The sequence below is a fragment of the Pseudopodoces humilis genome, chromosome 13, assembly GCF_049639895.1.
Source record: "Pseudopodoces humilis isolate 2021_Gansu_Grassland_sample_001 chromosome 13, ASM4963989v1, whole genome shotgun sequence".
Lineage (NCBI taxonomy): Eukaryota > Metazoa > Chordata > Aves > Passeriformes > Paridae > Pseudopodoces > Pseudopodoces humilis.
The window spans coordinates 3,226,961-3,249,962 of NC_142212.1; the positions used below are offsets into that span (position 1 = coordinate 3,226,961).

The 23,002-nt window shown below is 41.9% G+C and overlaps 1 protein-coding gene across 1 annotated transcript; it reads right to left on the reverse strand.

Annotated features, from left to right (window-relative positions):
• Window positions 1–4,910: 4,910 nt before the first annotated feature.
• On the reverse strand, window positions 4,911–22,469 carry TAMM41 (TAM41 mitochondrial translocator assembly and maintenance homolog). The gene is made up of 8 exons (XM_005531812.3): window positions 22,293–22,469; window positions 21,303–21,482; window positions 19,911–20,003; window positions 17,423–17,573; window positions 15,152–15,297; window positions 12,906–13,071; window positions 10,801–10,863; window positions 4,911–6,128 (listed from the first exon to the last, which is right to left on the reverse strand). The coding sequence occupies exons 1-8, from the start codon at window positions 22,428–22,430 to the stop codon at window positions 6,052–6,054; spliced, it is 1,014 nt and encodes a 337-aa protein (XP_005531869.2). The 5' UTR covers window positions 22,431–22,469; the 3' UTR covers window positions 4,911–6,051.
• Window positions 22,470–23,002: the final 533 nt, after the last annotated feature.

Sequence of the window (23,002 nt, forward strand, 5' to 3'; positions counted from 1 at the left end):
CCTGATCCTGCTAATTACTGAGGACTTGGGATTCCTGTGACTGGGGGGTTCTGGACTAAGATCAGCTATCTCCTCAGGATAAGTGGACTCTCTCCTCAGCTTCCCACGTGTGCCCTTTCCAGGGATTTTTCCCCAAATGGCTCACAGGGCAGGAGGGGTTGTGCTCTGCTCCCAAGGAACAAGGACAGGACAAGAGGAAAAGGCCTCAGGCTGGGCCAGGTTGGACACCAGCAGGAATTTCTCCATGGAAAAGGTGGCCAGGCTTTGGCAGGAGCTGGCCAGGAAGGTCTGGAGGGCCCATCCCTGGAGGTGTCCAAGGAATTCCTGGATGTGCACTCAGAGCTCTGGGCTGGGGACAGGGTGGGGATTGGGCACAGCCTGGACTCAGTGGTCTGGGAGGGCTTTTCCAACCTGAATTATCCTATGATTCTCTAATACAAATAACAGAGCAATTTTCAATTCTACACTGGAAAGGGAATCCTGCTAAATTAATCACAGATAAACTAGACAAACAACAGAGGAGATATTCTTTAAACAACAAAAACATAAAGCAAAACAAACCAAGCCTTTACTTTAAAAGCAGCCGTGCGAGCACAACCCTTAAACATAATCCACTTTGAAATGCTGTAAGAATTGAAAGTGCAGTGATGGATTCCATCTTCTCCTGTTGTCTGCAGGGAACTCACCTTCAAACTGCCAAAGTGCTGCTGACTCAGTCTCCTCCTTGGCAAGAACCTAATGCAGGGCTGCAGGGACAGAGTTACCAGGGGTGTGCGGGATGAGCTCCAGCTCACCCAACCCCAGACTGGGGAGGCAACGAGGGGAAAGAAACAGAGAAAAAAGAAAAAAAGGTCTAGAATTTCTTGTGTAAAGAATTTGGTTTTGAAAAGCTTTGCCCCAGGCTGTGGAGGCAAAGCACTGTGACAGCATCGTGAGGCAGACATTGGGAGCTGCTCTGTGTCCGCCCTTCTTGAAGCATCCTAGGAAGGGAAAAACTTCTTGGCTCTCACTCTTGTACAGAGAGTGAGCCAGACACTTCACCACTGCTGAGAGCAAGACAGCTTGAGGATGGTAATATTGAAAGAAAAAACCAAAACCACAAACAAAACCAAAAAAATAAAAAAAAACCACTGAATGCTCCCCTCTCATGCTCCACTATGGATTTTAAAATAGGAGGTTTGGAGAAGCTTTGGCAGGAGGCAGAGATTAAGCAAATAATCACTGTGTGGGAACATGAGCTTTCACATTTACCAAGTACACCATGGAGCTAAGGAGATCCCATGTAGAGAAGTAACACAAATTTATTCAATAATGAGATGTTTTACTATTTACTTGGCTTATTTAATTGAAATGGGGAGGTATCTTAAATATCAGGTTCAAGGGTTTCAAAGGTTTCTGTAGAACGAAGGGAAGTGAAGGAACACAAGAGTGTTTGGTTTTGGTCAGTTTTTGCTGCTCCTTGTGGCTGCAAACTCCTGAAGATCATATTTAGTCAAATTTAAAATGAGAAAGAACCCTCTCTACCCACTACACTTGCACAGATTTTCAGTCTGTCTTTGCAGCTGCAAGACCTTCCATTTCTCAGAAAAAATCGTGTGTAACCATCCAAACAGTCCCCACCACTGCTGGAAAGGATTTGGCAGAATGCTGGATTATGAAGGCAAAAATTACATGGAAGTTCTCAGACTAAAGATGTAAATAAAATATTTGGAGTTCGCATGAATAATTTTAGAATGGATAGTCTGAAGCTTCCTGTTCATGTAGTAAAACTGAATCCATTTCTAAACATTTCTGATTGAAGCAGGCTGAGTAAGAGTTTAAAACATGCAGGAGTAAAGTGATTACTGCCTCTCCCTAAGGCAGTTATTAAGTTCAGGATCAGTTAGCAACTGTGGTGGAGATTTCTATCTAGATAAACAGGTAATAAGGTCACGGCAAAACTTTGTGAAACCACAGTATCAAAAATGACAGAGCAGCTGTTGTCTCAAACAAAAAGCAGAGCAGAAAAGAGTTATGTGGAGGTAATATCTCTTTTTCCTGCAATATACAAAATACAAAGAAAATTCATTTTCTACGCAGACTGTATGGCCAGCAGAGTGACTTTGAAAATGAAGAATACTTTGTCCTCTCTCAACACCTTACCCAGGAAAAACCATCAGACACACACTGACCTGATATTCTGACCTTCAAAGCATATTTCAACTTCAATTCTATTTTTAAATTAATTGCTGGGAAAAGGCATGAGTCACAGCCCTGCTCAGATCCCCCTGCACTGGCCACTCACCAAGGGCTGTGTTTATTCTGAACTTTCCCAGGTCAGGGCAGGCTCTTGTTTTACCACCTCAGTGTGAAGAACAAGGTCCAGCTCCCTCAGCCACCCAGGAATCCTGGCCTCCATGTCCATCTTGTTCTTCCCAATTTTGGCACAGATGTTTGCTGCAAACATCAGGAAGCTCTGGGATGCTGCAAAATGTTTCTGCCAGAAAGGATCCCAGCTCAGCTCTCTGCTGCCTATGGGCACCTTCCTTGTGCTCAGGCTGCAGTGCTGGCTCCGATCTGCTGACAAAACTAAAGAGAAGGCTCAGGGTGAAGAAATACAGGCTCTCCCCTTACAGATACAGATGGAATTTGGAAGGTCCCACAGTCAGGCACCTGGAGAAACTCCCTGCTCCAATGCTTGGAAAAAGGGGAAATGTGCAAGCAATGAAGAACACACCATCCGTGTGCTGATGGAGGTCAGCAGCCTGTGTGGTTCAGCTTTGTGCCCTCTCCAAACCGAGTTTAGGAGCTGCCAAATGATTATGTATGCAGTCAAATTTTTTATTATTTTTATTTCCCCTTCTTCCTGTGTCATCCAGCTCATTCCCTCTGGAGCAGGAGGCTGTTCCACACTCCCCTGGCATTGTGGATGTCAGAGGCAGTGAGGCCCACGCTGCTGACTCACCTACACAAACCCTCAGGAGTTTGATTGGGTCCAGGCTCTTCATTACAAAGAAGCCTTTTAAGACATCAGAAATAAATCATCTGCCTGGTTGCCTTTAATGAAAGCTCTGTTACACAGGAAAAAGGGGGAGGAAGCATGAAACAATATCCATGGTGGAACAAGCCGAGGCAGAAAAGAGGGATGTCTGAAGAACAGAATGAAAGACTTGAGAATTAAGTCAAGAAGAGAAACAATAAAGTATGGAAATGGAGCAGGAAGGTATAAACAGGAAAGTTACAAATGGAAAGAAAGGCTGAAGTGACTTTGTTTTGGTGAAAGGACAACCACACCTCATTAGGACAAAGAGGCAGTAACATATTCCCATGTCCCCACTTCCCGTGCAACAATCCCCGGTTATTTTAGTGGATTACAGCTGTATGAGCAGAAGAAATAATTTCCACACAACTGGTGAGGAACTTCAAAAGCAGCTAACAAGGCTGAAATCAATCTTTCTTCTCTTAAAAGTTTTACATAGCAAAGCTCTGTAACAATTGCCCCAAGTATTCTCTTAACAATGGTGAGGAGTTCAGAGCGAGCTGCTCAGGGCTATGATTCATTCGTGGCTCTCTGCCAGAAAAATAAATACATTCAAGACCAGTGGCCCCAAGGGGAAAGGTAGGCCACTCTTTAAAAAGCACAAGATGAATGATTTACAGAGCAGAATCCAGTTTTCAGCCTATATGGATGAGGAGGAAGGACTTTGTTACGTCTCCCAAAGATTTAGTGCACAGACTCGGATACTGGCAGCGCATCAACTGCACGGAACTGGATGGAGGGAACTGGGAACTATCGAGCTGGGATTTGCAAAACTCCCTCCAAAGAGCACGAAATGACCTCTCATATTGCTGTGCACAGTCCATAAAGCCAGATCAAGCCTTGCAGTGGGTATCCAGCAACTCTGAGGCTACAGGAGGTGCAGTAAAGTCCCACCTGTGCAGGCACAGAGGGATCCCCTGGCACAGGGACAGTGACAAACAGCTCACTGTTTCAGGCAGGGTCTGACGCCACACAGCATCTGCTGCACACCAGAACAGTTAACTGGCTGCTAAACAGCAAGCAGGACTGCACCATTTTCCTTTTTCCCCACAAGAACATTATCTCTGGGATGAATGCTCAGCCAGCAAGGTGCAGGACGGAGACTGGGGTTTCACTGTGGGAGTGAGGCCAGCTCATCTCACACCACACTGATTTGTCACTGCCCTCTAATGTGCTGAACCTCCATCTCAGTAACCAGCACCTTCAGAAACACCAAAACCCACTTTTAAGTGTGTCTTTAATATTCAGAACATTCTCTTTAACTGTGTTTTTACGGGCTTCTAAAAGAAAGCTGCTTGGAAATGCTAGCAGCTGCATTTCATCATTAAAAAAAAATCCAGATTTACCTGCAAGTGGCTTAAATCCCCTAGTTCCACATTTTGTAATATAAACTTTGCAAACTGGGGACTTTGGACTCTTACTAATAGGGCCAGAGAATGTCAGGGCCACACAAACATTCTTTGCCCCTATATAAAGGTTGTACCATCAGCAAAGGGACATTTGAGGGGATTTGTTTTACACATTCTATCACCAATGGATAATACAAAGTGTTAGGAACCTGCCTCTGACCTTAGAAAGTTTCCCACTGATTTATTTCCTATTTCACAGTAATTATTTCCTGGATTAAAATTTCAAAGTCAAATATTTAAAGATAAGCAATATTTAAAAGTTTCCCTGTGATTAAAGCAAGCCTGTATGAATCCTATTACATACAACAATGTATTTTCTATTGTCTTTCTTAAATTTATCCTCTGAACTTCTCCCTGGAAACAATTAGCAGACAACTTCACTGTAATAAGTTATTTTTTAAAGTGAGATCACTAATCAAATGCAGCTTGAGAGATGGCCCTGATGATCACATAATACATAAGAAAAAAACCAATCATGCTGCTCAGGAAAGATACATTTTATTTCCTTTTTTTTTACCATCAAATTATTTTTATTGTTGACATTCTCACAAATAAAATGAGATCTTGAAGGAAAAATTCCCAAATCAGCAAACCCACCTGAGTCAGTGTGAAAAATATTCTATTTACAAAAGACACTCCAAATTTATTCCACCAGACATGGATACTGGCAGCAATGCCCATTCTTTCATGGCATGATTAATGTAACAAGTCATGTAAAACTCCAATTTGCTTTAGTTTAGCTAATTTAAAGGGAGTTCAGTTTTCATCTTTGTGGGCAGGGAAAAGAAAAGATAATCAAAGAATCGAACAATCTGTGCTTTTGTTCCCAATATTCCAAATTTTCAAGTGTTTTGATGGAATCTTGTGCCAAATAACAAATATTGCATAAGTCTGCCCAAAGAGATCCACGGAATTCTCATTTTCCTTCTGACTCTGGCCCTTGTAACAATGCCCATGAATCTGGTACTTTTAAGCTCAGTCTCATGAGAGGAACACACAATTTCATTATTATTAAATATCCTTATTTATTAATATTATTAAATATCCTTATTAAAGGATCTGACCCCTGCCAAGCTGCTCTTTTCCCTCTCCCACACTGAAAGTCACTGTGGGAAGTTTTTGGGTGTTCAAGATGTCAAAGGCAGCATCCTCAGAGGAATTACAAGGATGAACTTGTCAGGGCAGGAATGTCAAAGGACAGTTTCATACCTACTGAAAACTCAGTGGGTTCTCCAGTTCTGTAAATCTCTAAAAGAACTAAATTTGGGATATTGATCATTTTGAAAGAGGCTCTGAGGGTACTTTGGGAAGTAAAGCTACCAACACATGGAAAACGAGTGACTTTGGGTTTGAATCCAGCTGTACAAGCAATCTTTTTTACTTAGGGCTCTTCAAAATATACAGGAAAATTCATTTCAGTATTTACAGAGTATAATTCCTTTGCCCTATTGCCAACAAATCTCCCATTAGAAAAGTTCCTATTTCATTAGGAAAATTGGGCATGTAAATCATCAGAACAGACTTCTTAAATACACTGTAATCTTCTCAAGTATGCAAAGTCACATCTGCAAAACATTTAGAGAAAAAGTACCATTTATTTACCCATACACAGTATGTAAAGACTCAAGATGTCTTCTTTAACCCTCCCTTTGTCATCTTATATAATTTCTTCAAACTGTAAGTTACAGATTTCTTTGCTCCTAAAAAAGAAGAGAAAAAACATCAACATTTAGCAAGGCTGACTCAGCCAGAAGGTGCTTAGTGCATCACAGGAAGGATTTCCCTGGGGGAATGGCAGCCTAATCCAGCAGGCAGACATGCAAATAACCTTCCTGTCACAGTCAGAACACAGTAAACAATGCCACCAAAAATACTTTTAATGCTATCAAAGCAGAGCAAATAGAGCAGAACTCTGGTAATACCATGCCATGGCATACAACAGAGTCAGACATCTCAATTTTCAGAAATCCAGCAGCAATTGTTGTCTCCAAGCATTTATGAGTTTTAGGTATGAAGGAACTGAGGATGACTCACAAAATATTTGTAAAATGTATCCTTGGAGTTAAACAATTTCTGTAGTTCCAGCAGAGATGAGCCTTCTCTTACAGACCTAGAGTATAAAACCCACAGCATTTTGCTGGGTTTAGTCCTGGAGTATTTGTAAATTTAAAACCAAAACACTGTTAGTCTTGGCATTTCATTGGGGTTCTGAGACCCCAGCCAGTGCAGCTACTTGCTTTTCCTTTTTTGTTTAAAAAAATCACCCCAAACCAAAAAATAAAAACCCCAACATAACACACGGAGTGACTGCTCAGATTACAGCAGTCTAATCATACCCTTACAAATTCAGAACTGAAAAGGCAACTTTTCAGTGCTGCACAAAAAGCTCTCATTTTGACATGTGCACTGATTAAAGGTGTAGTAATATTTACTACAATCTTTCCTGTGTTTATTTAATTGAACACTTGACATGACTGACTAAAAATACACAAGGAATTTAGCCAAAAGTCACACAGTATCACAGCCCAGAACAGAAGGAAAGATTTGCAACAAACAAGGAACCTCAACCAAAGTTTAGCCATGTGTTGCACTGGATTTCTTTTTTTTTTTTTTTTTTTTTGGGAGGGGAGAAGTGGGACGGGAATAATAATATTTGATTTGGAAAGACCTCAAAAAAATGAAGAAAGGAAAGTAAAAGAAAGAAAACAATTAAAGATATAATATTTTAAGTGATAGATGCATTCAAAGTTGAGTTGCAAGAACTCAAATGAGTAGGAAAAGTGCACACTCTTATTTCTGAAGGAATGTGGCAGAGTAAGAAGCCTCTGATAACAAATAGACTGCAGAGAATCACTTCTGTTCTGAATCAGTTCTGCACTTCACATGTCTCCAACTGCAATTTAAATAAACTCAACTTCACTTTTTGTAGGAAAAACATCCATACAAGCATTTTGAACTGACAAACTCCCATATGTAGGCTCCAGATTTTCCATATTTACTAGGTTTTTGCAAAATCAAGCACACTAATGAAGTCATGACAGGCTTTTCTTTGCAGTATCTCAAATAACAAGAAAATAACCACGTAAATCCTGAAGTGCCTGACAAATCTGCATGGGGATTGCACACAGAGCAACAATTCTTGCAGCAGCACAAAGCCAGGCTGAGCTCTGGCACAGCACAAATGAAATAAGTTAAAATTGTCTAACTGTGGCTCTGAAAATGCCCAAGCTGCAGGATGCAGCCCCTCTGCTGGAGGAATTGCTGCTCTGCCATTCCAATGAATTCCAGGCGCTTCTGGAAGTGCAGTGCAGCTGCTGTAGGACTGCAGGGAACGGTGCAGGCACTGCAGCCTGCAGGGGAACTGCTCCTGTCAGCCTGCCCACCTGCTCTGCCCGTGCAGCAGCTCTCAGCAGATGATCATCATCCTCCTCCTCCTCCTCCCTCTCCATTCCCTGAGCTCCACCCCGCATGGAAGGAGCTGCTGCCCCAGCACAGGTCTGTCCATCCAGCTGTTCCCCTGCAGCAGCGCTCGGGCTGATGAATCCCAGCTGCAGGAAAAGTTAATGGCTGTAATTACAGCTCGCTCGCAGAATCTGAAGCACTTGGACCACATGAAAATGTCTTTCTACTTCAGCTCTGAATCGGTGACTTGGTGGTTCTACCTCCCCTTTAGATTTTTCCACTCTAGGAGACAGAACAAAGCCCTGGTGCACATGGGACGAGCCCACAGCGTTTCGGTGTAAACACAGCTCGTGTCTGGTTTCACTTAACAATCCACACCGAGATTTTTGCAAGTGTTGGTGCTCTAAGACACAAGATTTAGCTGGGAGTCCCCAAAAGCTTCTTCTAGGTTTGCCTGGCTGCAGTGTCCTGGATCCCCTTTTGATGCATGCACTGCTGGACAGCTGTCATGTGGAGCAAATAATATTATATCTGTAGTGTGGCATGCACATTTACAGATATTTACAGTGGAGCCAGCAGTTATCTGCTCAGGCAGCTGATGAAGAGAGCAGTTATCACAAAACCAGACTATTTTATACGTAAACCTGCTCCTTTAAAAAAAAAAAGCCTTGAAAACAAATGCTATTCTGAACATTTGTGCTAACTTAAAAGTATCTTGGACAAACGCTTCGACTGATGATTTAATCTGTAAGATTGTATTTATAGAAAAATGTTCAAGGCTTGCAGCATTCCTTGAGTAAAATATAAAGAAGAAAGAAGCTGAAGAAGTATCAACATCTCCTTCAGAGGAGCTAAATGTAAGAGTTGCAGAGTGAGTTCCCAAAGCCCAGGCAGGCTCTGGCTGTGTGGGAAAACAAATCAAACCCTGGTGCCATCTCTAATGGGAAACAGAGAGGCAACCTCACCACAGCCTCGAAGAAATACACAGGCACATTTTCAAAAACTAAACAGGGCATTTAACAACAAACAAAAACACAGAGCTGGAGCTCCACTTGAAAACCACATTGGCAGAGAAAGATGAGAAAGGTTCTTTTAAATGGGTTGAAATTCCTTCTTGTGCTCCTTGCCTGTAATGTTATACCCAGCCTGGCATCTCAGCACAGCTATTGCTGATTTACCATTGCATTTAGAAATGCTGGATATTGCACTGCCATGCTGTGCACCAGAGCAGGAGTCTCACCTTTGCTGGTGTTCTTAAGATAAAATAATCAGCTAAAGAAAACAGACTGTGTCCCCTAGAACACTTCAAAAAGAGTGATGGCCAGCTAATGAAAACTTTCTTTTGCAAGCAAAGTATTTGTACAGTTGTTAGGAACAGCAATAAGAAGTCAGAGCTTAATAGAGCCACAGATTTCATGATTCTCTTTGATAACTGTTTTATTTTAAGCTACTACTCCTGACATAAGCACTGCAGAAGGCCAGAGCTTTATATTTTTCCTAAAGTCTCTACTAGAAAGTGTGAAAATAGGTCTTAGGGGAACAGAATATTAGACAAGATTTGGAAAAAGAATAAAGAAAGAAACACAGCATCCTTAGGGACCGAATGTAAAGCTCCACACTTTCCTGTAAAACACATTCCTTGCCCGAGTCAAGCAAATACTTCCATGCAGGAGCCACATTCCAGTTTTCTCTGTGTAAATTCTGTTTCCTATGAACATGGAGAGCCCCAAGAGCTGGCACAGCCAGGAATGCTGCTCCAGTGATGCATTTTAAATTAAGAAACCACGACTGGGAGAAAATCTTCATTAGAAGATACTGAGAGATTTGATATAAACTCAATCATAAGTGTTTGGAGACAAATATTAAAAATAAAAAAGGGCAAAAGGTTTTTGCTAATTAACTCTAAAGCCATGGACACCCATCCCTCCTCAACTCCAGGGCAGATCACACAAACCTCACACCTCAAAAATACTGAGGTGACATCCCTGAGCAGTTAAATCTCACTCCTGAATTCTGTCACTAATGGTTTTGACCAGATTCTGGCAGAAAAGTATAAATACATTAAAAAAAAACACCAAAACCCAAAAAAAACCCCTAAATCATGCAAAAAGTAAGAAAAATCCATTCCCCCAAGCCTCCTTGCTCAAATTTGGCTTGTGCTGGAGGCAAAGGACCAAAATTGGTTTCCTCTACCTAAAATAAAATCACAAAAATATGTTTTCACCACTAAAACCACAATTAGAAAATAGTTTTTAAATACAACTCTATACAATTGATTAGAAAGAAACTCCAGTTTGTTTTAAAGGGAAAAAATCCACCATAAATAAATCAAAAAGCAGTTAAGACCAAGGGAAATAGAGACATTTCACAAATAACTGATTTCAGGTGCACAAAGCAGAAACCATGATAAAAATTACAAGTGTTACTCAAAGATACATTAGGACCCCCCAAAGTGCCAGTGCCAGGAGAGGCTGTCAGTGATTTACTGCATGACACACAAGAGGAGCTAAGGAGCCCCAGAGGTGATTTTTTGTCCATCAGAACAGGGAGGAAGAGAGCACAAAAAATCACAGCTTAACTATTTCTGTTCTACTCCTGCACTTAACCAGCTCTGCCCCACAGGGCACTCAGGATAACTTAAAATTCAACAGGAATAACACTGTTTTTAACCTCTCCCTTCCAATTATTTTGCTCCACAAAATCTATGCATGGATCTAGAAACAGAGAAAATGAAAGCTGATGCTGTTGTTTGGTTTGTTTAGGAGTTACACAGACTCCAGTCCCTTTCATCATTTTATAATTTTGCAATAAAGCCTCTGCTTTAAATGTTGCTTTTATTTTCCAGGGAATTCTGATGAAACACACAAAAAGTTTATTCTTCAAACTCCTGTAACAAGACAATCTTGGGGCCCTGTCATTTTTCCTGTGTGAAATCAGAAGGCCCATGTTAGAAATCACACACATTCTTACCAGCTGTCAGGATGGTTTTAGCACTCTGCACCACACTGGAGGATCTCACAATTCCTGAAATGCCTGCAGAGGGAAAAGCACACAGATGTTACCCATCTCAGCACTTGTGTGTGGATTTTTTTCCCCCCTCCACCATGCACAAGTTAAATATTGTTCCAGTTATACAACTGAACTAGCCTGAAAGTAAAATGTACACTGAGAAAATCTGGGTTTGCTCTGCTTTTTCATACTAATTAAAAGTATTCTCTAAACTATTTTAATTTATTTTATATGTATCATATGTAAAAAAACAACCCCTAATCAGTATTAAAACAGACAACAAGCAATAGGAATTGATCAGATCCATTTATTTAGTGTTCCCATTAGGTCTCTACTAAGATGATTAACCACAAAGGATTCAGAGTTGTTTCATCTAAGTGCTGGTAAATTCACGTTCTAGAGCAGAACAAATGATACACCCTGTTTACTCCGACATGAAACTGGGATTTGGCACCTCTCTGATCAAGCAGAGACACCTCCATAGTGCAGTTCTTCCCTGGCTTTTCTAAATTACAGCTTTTGGAGACAAGGCTTGCCTAGCACTTTGCACTGTGGCACATTCAGTTCTCATTGTCCAGGGATTCTTATAGAACAGTTTAAAAAAATCTTAATTTTTTTTTCAGAACTATTAAGTTATATTTGTTCTAACACATATAAAAACATACTGGTATGCACAAAACTACTCACATCACTAAATACTTGAAAAAAAAATTTAGAACTCCAGCAGTCTCAGAGCTGCTCTTCCAAACTGACACATTCTGCATTGACCCATGGAATATAATTCCAAATATTTTTAAATCCTGCTTCCATAATGAAGAACAAAGCTTAGCATAATTCATGGATACAATATTCCACTGGAAAATCATTTGAGGGGTAGGAATAGGGAAGGGAGAGGAACAAATGGTGTTGATGTGGCAAAATATCTTGGGACAATGCAATTCAAGTTGAGTAATCAGCTCTGCCTTGTAGGATTCCCAAATGGCTTGGCCTGGCTTTTACCCAGATTAAAGGATTAAGAAAATGCTTTGGCCACAAAAGTGAAAGTCTTGATTTGTTCTCCTAAGAGTTTAAATTGCAGGGCCTGAGAAGATGTGTCCAGTTTGCTGCTGCTCCCTGTGCAGCCACAGCTGTGCCTGCCAGAGCTCCAGAAATACAAGCACAGCACAACAAGCTCTGTGTGTAGCTCAAACACTGCAGGCTCTGCTCCCAGATCCAGCTTTTATCCCTTTACTGGTTCAGCCCAGCCCAAGAAAGAAGCTGAACACCTCCATGTCCAGGTGCAGCTCATCCCATGCTGTCCATGGAGAACTGCAGCACCCAGGAGTTTTATTTCCCCCACAGACAGCAGGCTGAGAGCTCCCTCAGCTCCCTGCTTAGTGCCTCGTGGCTCCCAGGCTTCTTGGGAATTTTTGCTGTGCTCAGAGAGCTTGCAAAATTTGCTACCTGGAACAGAAAATGTGTCAGGTTCTTAAAATGCATAAAGGACCCCAAGCACTAAACTTTTTAATTTTACTGCCGTGTACCAGAACACTGGTGTCTGCAGCATCAGCTTTAACTTGCTCATATGACATAATCTTGCCTCAGAGCAGTAGTGCTGATGAGAAGCAGCTCAGCCTTTTTCCTCCAAGCTGGAGCTTTCTGCCAGGGCTCACTTGTCTGGGCTAACCATGATGACTGTGAAGGGAAATGTCAGTAAGACAGAAAATGACCTCAGCCTTGCCATCCCTGACTGGGAGGATATAAAACTCAGTGTTTTGATGAAGTTTTGCCTGAAGATGGAAGCACCAGAGTCAGGTGATCTAAGCAGCTACACTATTATTCCTTAAATTCTGCCTCTTTCAGGAGCCAACCCAAAACATATCTTCCTGTATCATTAGGAATGCTATTGATATTATTTCAGATAAGCTATCTGTAATCAAATCCAAACCCAGGTTTTTAGGAATGTATTTCATGATTAATCTCCACCTTTCCCTTTACCCCACCCTTCTGAAATAGGAGAACATATACAACAGACTTGTAAATCTATCATGTCTTAAAGGAGTTTACAGACATTGGTCCAGACCTACCTTGATGAACCACAATTCCACAGTCAGGGTCATGGGCAACTTGCAGTAAAATTTCTTCCACGTCTCTGTTCTTTCCAGGAGGGTTTACCAGAGCAGTTATCTTTTGTTGCAGAGTCTTTGGCAAAGCCATAAGCTGTGCAAATTGACCTTCTGGACTTTTATCAATCTGCATGTTATAAAAATAAAACATTAAAAATATTCAGTTATCTTTTATTTTTTTTTAAAGAAGTCAGAAAATTGACCTGTGATAAATATCTCACAGAATCTGATCCATTTCACTAGAAAAGGTCCTTGACAATGCTAATAAAAACTTCCCAAGCACAGGGAAATGCCGTATCTCAGTTCTCAACTTGAAGAATGACTCAGTGCAAGGGTTTTTATTCAGGGGAAGACAGGCATGATCTTGCTGTGTCTGCAAGTAAGTTTTCATTGAAACTGTATCATTTCTGTTGTATCCAATTTCCTTTGGAAACTTAAGTACAGGACAACAAAAAAAAGTTCCCCAAAGACCTCTCAGATGAGTTTCTTCTGCCTGAATATAATCAAACTGCAGACACACACATTTCAAGTTTAGCTTGAAAACCATTTTCTCTGCTTTAAACTCCAAACCACATCTGGTTTGTATAATTTGAAGAAAACATTCATCCCACATTTTCCAATCTAAATCAGAAATCCAACGAGCCCTTTTTGAATACAATGATACCAACACGCAGGCCTGGACAGATTTCTCCAAAATGTAATGCACGATGGGGCAGAGCTCTCCAAAAGTGGAGGAAAATCTGAAGAGCTCCATTCCTCCCACACAAGGTTTTAGCCACTTCATGGAGACATCAGACAGGAGTCTGGTTGCCCTCTCCACTCCCTTTTGTCAGTGTGGAGAAAATGATCTCCAGATGAGTCAGCCACAACTCCAGAGGCACCGACAGCCAGCAGCTCTGAGCATTGTGTGGGAGGAATCCATGCCTGAACCAAAACTCAGCTGGGCTCTGCCTTCCTTTGGTTCTCAGGGACCTTTGAAGAAGGAATTTTCTCTGTAGCTCTGCATATCCTGGAGAGGGGGGTTCTATTCTGTGTTAACTGCACCCCCAGCAGCACTCAGCCACCTCAGCCCGGCCAATAACTGCCAATAACCACTGCAAGGTGTGAGCAATAAAGTATTAAAGCACTTTGTTGATTAAATGCCCTCACTCTGCTGTTGATTTGAAGCAGTCTTGATGACTGTTATGGGATTGTGGAGAGATTTATTATCCAGCAATAAATTTGCAGTACGCTACCAGGATTTGCTTAAAGGAATTTCTTCTTGAAGGAAGTGTTCCTAATTCTTTCCCAAATTCATTTAAATATTGCTTCCACCAAACTGTTCACAAGCAATATGAAAACATGGAGACAGTTACAGGATAATACAGATTTCCTTGTATTTTATTCCAAAGCATAGCAGTAAAACTGTTTACTGTACTCAGTAAACATTAATTTAATTGCAGTTCAATCAATTTCTAACAAAGACACATCCTAAAAGGTGGCATTTGGGACAGAATTAGCAAGGCTTGAGGATGAAGAGATGCCCATGTCCATGAGACAAGTGGTGCTATTTGTGACTTCACCATCAAGTCTGTATCACACTTGAATACTCACACAGGGACATGCAGATTACAAAAGGAAAAATTGCTACTGACTGTGGCATCTCTCCCCTAACTGCAATGTTGCACTGGAAAGATGGAATTCAAGATATTGGTCACTCTGGATTTCCTAAAAAAACTGAAGGAAAAAATTGTTTTGTATGGGTATTAATGCCAGAATTTCACTTGGCTCTAATCAGCTGACCTTCACAGCTAGAACTTGAGGAGGTTGTTTTGTGAGACGCAGTTTTTGATTGCAGAAAGTTGCACCTCCGAGTTACAGCCTCTTCTCTCTAACACAAACCATCTGTTTATTCCTCACTTCCTAGCCTGCTATTTCCATATGGAAGCCATTAGAACACACGTTTTACAATGATCTGCTCTGATTCCCTTGCTGGGCTCTATTCTGTGCTCATACTCAGAGAAAATGAGCAGTAGTTCCTCCTCCATATGAAAAAACTGGTATTTAAGGCAAGTCTGCTGGTTGCAGAATTAACTAAACAACAGAAACATAACAAACAGCAAGCACAGAGACTCCAGCTGCTCTCCTGGTGCATGGCACAATTCCTGCCTTCTGTCAGTGACAAAGCACTTGCTTGTTTTAAAGCTGTTTAGAAGGAGAACACTTGCCTCGAGCCTTCCCAGATGGTGCTTGTACACCACTTGAGGGCAGTCCTGGAGTATGGTACTGTACAGCTTCTGGAAATGGGCAACGTTGGGCTTCACTATGTTCTGCACTTTGGATTTGTCTTCTCCTATTATCATTCTGAAATCACCTAGGCAGGAAAAGAGAGGGTTAAGCCATTAGGAAAACCCCAAAAACACTGAGAAGGAGAATATAACAGAAATCAACATAGTACAGAGCTGTCATCTAAAACTCTATTCTCCAATATTATATATGCCAATATAATCCACAATAATCATCTTCTAAGAGTAAAAAAAACCTATTCAAACACCTTCAAGCACAGAAAAAATGTCCTTGAAGGCACATATTGTTATGTGGCCTCTGATAAAATGTCATCAGCCCACATGTCCACATCTTCACTTGCACAACAAAATAATTCCAGCTGTCAAGTAACAGTGACAGTCTTTGCAACCTCAGTCTCAGCAGTTACTAAACAAACTGCCCAGTCCTCATACTATGTATCCACAAGCAAATGAGCTAAACTTTTCCAATTTGAGGTAACAGTTTGCATTGTTTCTGCACTCCAAGGACAGTACCTGGAGTTCAGCTAATGGCAGTCATGGTAAAATCACTGGATCACTTTTCCTCTTAGCCATGTATGTGTTAGTAATTTCAAAAAGAAATTCCTTTTAACACCACTGTTACCTTACTGGCCTTTACACTTTCATTTCAGATCCATGACTGAAAAATTTCAAAGAGAATAAATGAAAAGCCAGTCAGTCTGTATGAAAGCATTCCACCACCTCTGTTAGGTACCAGCCTGGCTGCTTGCTGGGTTTCCACTGGTTTCTACTCAGTGTAGCTTGTATCAACAACCAAAATTCTGAATCAATTCCTTTTCCCACTTCCCACATTCAGGAGACAAATGTTGCTGAAAGGTGGCAACTTGCTAGCCTTCCTTAGTTTATTTCAGTTTATGCAGAGCCACAAAACAAACACTTCACATATAAATGGTACTGACTCAGTACTCTCAAAAAATGCAGGAAAAAATAAAGGATAAACATTTTCTAAATTAAAGCATGAACAACACTCTTCAGCAGTCTCCAAGGAGACTGATTAGAGTAACACATAAAATCAATTCTGTCTACTAGTACAGCCTCTGAAAGACTTAACGAAATGGCAGCAAAATAAATACCCACAAGCAGCCTTTTTCTTGTACATTCCCAGCTGGGAGCTGTGTTGCCTCAGCTTTGTTCACACAGCACAGCCAGTCAGCATTTTACTGATTTCTGTTTAATTGCACTGTTTCAAAGAGTATATCAAAAGTAACTTGGTCACTAGTGGCCAGCAAGAATCCAGTGCCAGTGCTGGGCAGGTTTCAAGCACTAAACATCCCTGGCTGGCAATCCCACTGCCAGCACCCTCTTCCTGCTGCTTTAAAACAGACAACAATTCAGGAGAGAACTGCTCTGGAGAAGCGAGCTGCAATCTGGACTGCCCTGAGAAGTGTTACATAAAACAGTGACACTCCTCAGTAGAGCCAAGCTGCAGCTTTGACCCCCCTGTGCTTCCTTTAAAAGCCAAACGTGCATTTCTGTATGAGGCAAGGAAGTGGTGTGAAAAGTACAGCTCCAACCAAACTCCTTCACAGAGATTGCAGTAAGGATGTCAGCATTCAAAAAGCATTGCTGAGCTAAACCGTAACAATTACATCTTATATTGAAGAACAGTTTGCAGTAGTTTCTTCGATATTTTTCCTTACCAATTTCTTAAAAAAAAAAGAAGCTCAAGAAATACCAATCAGGAGGGTTAAATGTAAATCAAATAATCATAACCTGGATCTTTGAGTTAACTAAATAAGAGCCTTAAACACAGCACACTCAGAAAGAGATGACAAGGTATGAGTCAAACTATCAGATGACTCAACATTGCACTGAGAGGAAAGAGAAATTTTTTTCCAAAAGGTTTTGAAACATTCCACCAAAATACAATCCATGCAAACAGAAGAGAACCCCCATTATTTCATCATCTCCAATCACTCACATTTAGCTGTTCATAAATCAAGCAGGTACAGGCAGTGTTGCTGATGTGGCTACATCTATTTCCTGTGAATAAGCCCAATTAGTGGAGCTGTTACGTAACCACCATTCAGAGAATTCTCGGTGCACGCAGCAGTGCAGGCCCAAAGCAAGGAGGGAGATGATTTATCACACATGAGACACCAGCTGTGCTCCAACTCCAGCTCTTCCCAGCCACTTCAGACCGCCCACACTCACCGGAGTAGGAGAGTCCTGCAATCTGCATGTAAAGGTCCTCTTCAGAGAAGCTCTCTGGCAACATGAGGAAGGCTGCTGTCACTGCACTCTTCAGGTTGCTGACAAGAGCAGCTTGCAGCCTGCTGTTCTCATTCTGGGCCAGGATTTTCACCTGGAAAAGCAGAGCCATTGGAAGAAAGACTTCAGGAAAGTGCTACTGAAGCAGGAGCTAGAAATGCTATTTATTTTTCATACCGGATTGAGTAAGAAATTAATTTAAGATTAGATCTTATTAGCATGGCACAACAAGTATTAGAGTATCCTCACCACATGAAAGGAACATGTTTTTAAGAATTAACACTCTTCTAGAAAAAGCTGTTTTCACACACAGGTTTGGAAGTGCTATACGCACCAGACATTAGCTAATCTCTGAAGAGCTAGTCACCTTTTCATACTCATAAATTTAAGATTAATCAGTAGAAGAAATATGAATGCATCAACAGAAATGCTTCACGTGTGATTGTGCAATAAGAAAAAAGGCTATACTAAAAGAGAACAGAACACCAGACAGATGGTTTTTATTCATCTTCATTATTTTTTTAATAGAAGACTCCCCTATCAAATGCTTCAAGTAGTTTCTCAGAGAGGGCTTATCCTAGAAGAAGCAGGGCTTTATTTTTGCACTTTGGATAAGCAGAATGTGAACTCCAATGGATCTTCACTTATCCATGAGGAACAGATCACTTGAATGCCTCTACCTGCCACAAGAAGTGTTTATTTTTTGGAAACATTGAAACTGTTCAAGACCGACCAGAGAATCCAATCACCTAGGATATGGAAATACACTGCAATAAAAAGCAGATCTTTGGTAAGAACTGAAGATAGGAACACACTGGTAGACTAAAGGAAGGTGGTTTAGGAAATGGATTACTGTGCCCTTCCAGAAACAACTCCCCTAGAAATCCCTGCTTGGTGTGCGTTTGTCTTTTTCAAGTGTTCTGGTTTAGCAATACTGCCTTGCATATAAAAGACAGCTTTTTAATATTTGTCTACTCTACAACACCTTAAAATTCAAACCCACTGGCCATTGTGAACAGAGGTACCCCTCTTGATTTTTCTCAAATCTCATCAAGCAATTCACTTAGATGTGCATTCCTACCTGGTTGCTACAGGGAAATCTGAAGAAAGTCAGAACAGAAAAATCTGTGGCACCCCAAGCAGTCACACAGGTGACACAATACCTTAGGATTGCCATGGAAACATCAGCAAGTTATGGACTTGTCAAGGACACCACAGAGCCTTTTAAAACATGAAACTCAGCAGAGATGCTATTCCTCCTCATGGAAGACACCAGCTTTGCTTTGGAGAAGCAAAATGAATAACCTCCTCCTTTTCTAAAAAAAATCCCCCCAATACAAAGGAATTTTTCAAAAGAAAATAATACACCAGGCTTCAAAATCTGAATGCCTGAAACACTGATAGCATTTATGGACAAATTTTCAATGGTTTAGAGAGCTACAAATTTCCCAGGAAGTCAGACTGCAATGGTTATTACCCTGGTAAAACATGATTGTTGATTCTTGGGGTAAATCTGACAGAGCACCACAGTTAAGGAAGCCTTTTTTCACAGTACAGAGAATTTATATTCACTGTAGCATGTCACAAATCAAAGCAGCAGCAAATACAGTTACACTGAAAACAGCTATTCACTATTCACTGCTGATGTGACATCCCAAATTCTCCCTTCATTTATCTTTCTCAATGGATTCCGTTTCATTCTTTACAAAGATAACAGCTGCTCTAACCTGGATCATGCTGTAATACATCTCTGGAGATAAAGCCAGTAGTCTGAGACAATTTATTCAAACTTACACTCCCAAGTTTTTTAGCTAAAAGCATAATTAACTTCTGTTCCAAGACCCGAAGTGATTTCTCCTCTAATTCTCCCCCTCCCCTCATAACAATTTTTCCCTTAGCACTGCTGCCATCTGCTGAAAGTACATCGAGGCAGGCACAAGGGTGAAAGCAAAGATTATTTTTTATGATCCAAATAAGGAGGAGAAAAACCAACATGCAGAACCCATGGTTCATTCAATTATGAGCCAGACAGTAACTGCACAGCAAAGCTGCTTTCATCTTTAAAGATTTCCATTCTTGATCTGTGTTAAGTTTTGGCCACCCCTATAATCTGTTCTAAAAGGCAAATAATACATTTGACATTAAAGGGACTTGGCATTAATATAGTCCAGTTATTCAAGATTTCCTACAGGCAGAAAACTGTTATTAATATTCTCACCTTTAGGGGCTGTTTTTCTACAGAACATCATGAAGAACTACATTTCACCTCCTCTCTGAGAGATTATCCCTCTGGGGCTACACCCCTAAATCAGGACAGATTATTTGTGCAGTACTGCTGCACAGATCCCTAACAGGTAAAGTTCAAATTCCAACTGATTATTTTCCAGCCCTGGAATTTCCTGCATTTCCAGAGAGAAAACTGAGCAGTTACCGGTTTTTGTAGGCGCCCAGCCGCATAGAGAGTTTTCCAGTGAAACAAATCCTCAATCAGGGCATCGGTGCTAATTACTCCGTATTTTATCATCTGGAAAAAAAACAAAGCAAAATAAATGCTTTTGAAAAAGCAATTATACCTGCATTGTTTTCCCTACGTGGAACTTACTACTTGCCATAACTGTCCTTAATTCTAAGGCACACATAGCTCCAATAAAAAGCAGGAAAACATTTTTATGTTTTAATTAAGATACAAGGTAAAAGAAAAATTTCCTATTCACATTCAAATTTCTGCAGGGAGAAAATGGAACACATTAAATGAAGATCCTTTCTAGAATCAAAGTTGCAATAAAGTCAGCAGCCAAATATTACAATAGCTGGAATAATCCACATTATCCTTTATGATATTAAAAAAACTCAAGAAGTAGTTTGTCATAGACCTAAACTAAAACCTCCAGACATTTATGTATCCTGTTACTAGGAGGTGGGGTGTGTATCAGGGAGTTTTTTCTTTTGCTCTTTGATGTTAGGAAAAAACCCCAGTGATTTTGCAGCTTATTTTACGTAACTGGAAAAAACATGGGACTTTCCACAGTTTGTTACTAATCTGCACTACCTGAATTTCCAAAGATTATCACCACAACAAGGCAGCCAGCTCCAAAATTTCTGGATAACAAAGGACCACAGCCTGTGATATGACTGAGTCATTAGAACGTAAGACCAGGCCATAAAGAGCCAAGAACACAATGTCATGGCAAATACCACTGGTCCTTCAAATGAAATCCCAAATCTCTTTTGACACCAAATAAGGTTTAAACCTCAAAATTTCATACAGGGACAAGAACAGCAAGACTGAGTGACTCCCTCACTCCCTCCCTACCAAACACAGAGGTGCAGGAACAGGATTTGCTGGACAAGAACCACTCTCCAGAATTATTAGTTACACCCAAGCCTCACAGGTCAGGACGTGAGACACCAAACAACACAAATGTCAATTCCAACTTGCTGTTGTTACTTGCATTTTATATCAAACAGTCCACTTTGCTGTTACTACATGGTCAGCTGCTGAAATGAAGCACCACCAGAACTTTACCACCACCTTTCTGACAGACAAAAAGCAGTAAGGAATATAAATCCAATCCCTGAAATGCTTCAGCTGTAACTACAACACTGCTCACACTTTTAAGGTGCAAGACCAGCTGCTCTGTTTGCTTTTTAATTAAAATGCTGTTAGCAAAGCAGTTTGAGGCATAAATATTGAAGATAGCACGAGTTAATCTACAATTACAATCTGCAGTATTTGCTTCCTGAAAACTGCTTTAAGCTAATCATTTTAATACTTCACAGACATAAATATTTGACTTAATTCACTCAGACTTCTTCTACTTACCCTGCCATTGCATGGCACTAAGGTGTTGTAGTAAATTCCGGCTCCATATCTCTGTATGTTACTTATCTTTTTGGGACCAAAAAATTTAAGGAAGGAATAATGACTCCTGTTCTTTAACAAGTTCATCATATGCCAGGTCACAGCATCATCAACAGCAAACACGAAGTCCAGCATATTTGTCTGAGGATAACAAGAGGAGTGGCAGGGTTTAAATGTCGAGACAATGTTATCGTAATAATTTCAGATATACACCGCATCAAACTTCCACCCAAATATTTTTCATGAGTAAAAAAAATAAAAATAAAACCCAAACAACAAGTATTAATGTCAGATACAGTTTAAAGGTTCCAGTGAAGCTGTATGTTTATTGTCAAGTATATCAGACAGTCCAAAATTTTCCTGTCCTGGTCATGACCAAACTTCAACCCTGCAAACCAGGGCAGCAAGTGTGAGATCTTCAGCACCCTAATTCAGGAATTAGGAACAGCTTACAGTGCTAAAGAGCAGCACTTTTTGCCCGTGAATGGAGGAATGTGGGCAGATAAAGGCACCACCCTAGAGCTGGCAGCAAGGAACTGCATTTCTAGGATATTCCTTTGCAGTGTATTCCTTCGCTTTTGTCAACAAAACCCAAAAAACAAGCATTATTTCCAAGCTGTTTGCCCTCAGTAGATAAGGAAGTCCCCCAGACTGCCATTTCACTGCGGCAATATATTTTAAATTTCCCTCATACTGTGCGCAGCAGCTGGACAAGCTGTAATACCTCTCTTTTAAAGCAGTGCTAAATAACGTGACACACAACCGATCCACACTGGGCTCAAAGGGACCCCGAGACCCCACAATGACAACCCCACTGCCGGGACCGCCCCTGGCAGTCCCTGGGCACGGAGCGGGCACCGCCCCGCCGCCACTCCCCCGGGGATTTGGGATCTTCGCCGTTCACACGCCGCGGGGCCCGGTACCCGCAGCGCCGCGGGCCCGAGCGCTCACCTCGCCGTGCTCGGCCGAGGCCCCCGCCTGCCGGAACACCCCAGAGCCGTAGGCGAAGGCCAGGCTGAGCTCCTGGGGGAAGTGCGCCAGGACCCGGCGGAACTTCACGGCCGAGCTGGACAGCACGGGCAGCGCCATGGCCGCGGCCCCGGCCCGGCCCGCCCGGCGCTCCCGCCCTCCGGCGGCAGGAGAGGCCGCGGCGGGGGAGCGGCGGCGCCGCCGTGCGCCCCCTGCAGCCCGGCGTGGGCATGGCGGGCTGGCCGCGCCACCGGGGGCTGGGCTGGCCGCGGGGCGCTGACACGGACCGGCTCGGAGTCCCCTCGGTGCTGAGCGTCCCCTCTGTGCTCAGGGTCCCCTCCATGCTCAGCGTCCCCTCAGTGCTCAGGGTCCTCTCAGTGTGCTCAGGGTCCCCTCGGTGCTCAGCGTCCCCTCAGTGCTCAGCGTCCCCTCAGTGCCCCATTCAGGATCCTCCAGTGTCCCCTCATGATCCCTCCATGCTTCTCCGAGGGTCCCCTGAGTGCTACTCTCAGGATCCCCTCACTGTCCCCTCAGGGTCCCCTCACTGTCCCCTCACTGTCCCCTCAGGGTCCCCTCAGCGTCCCCCCGAGCTGTGCTGTCCCACCAAACCAAGCACAGGTAAGTGATGTTCAGTATGTGGGCCTAACATTTAGTTTTCCACCCCCATTGCTGCTTCATCTTCATTTTTTTAG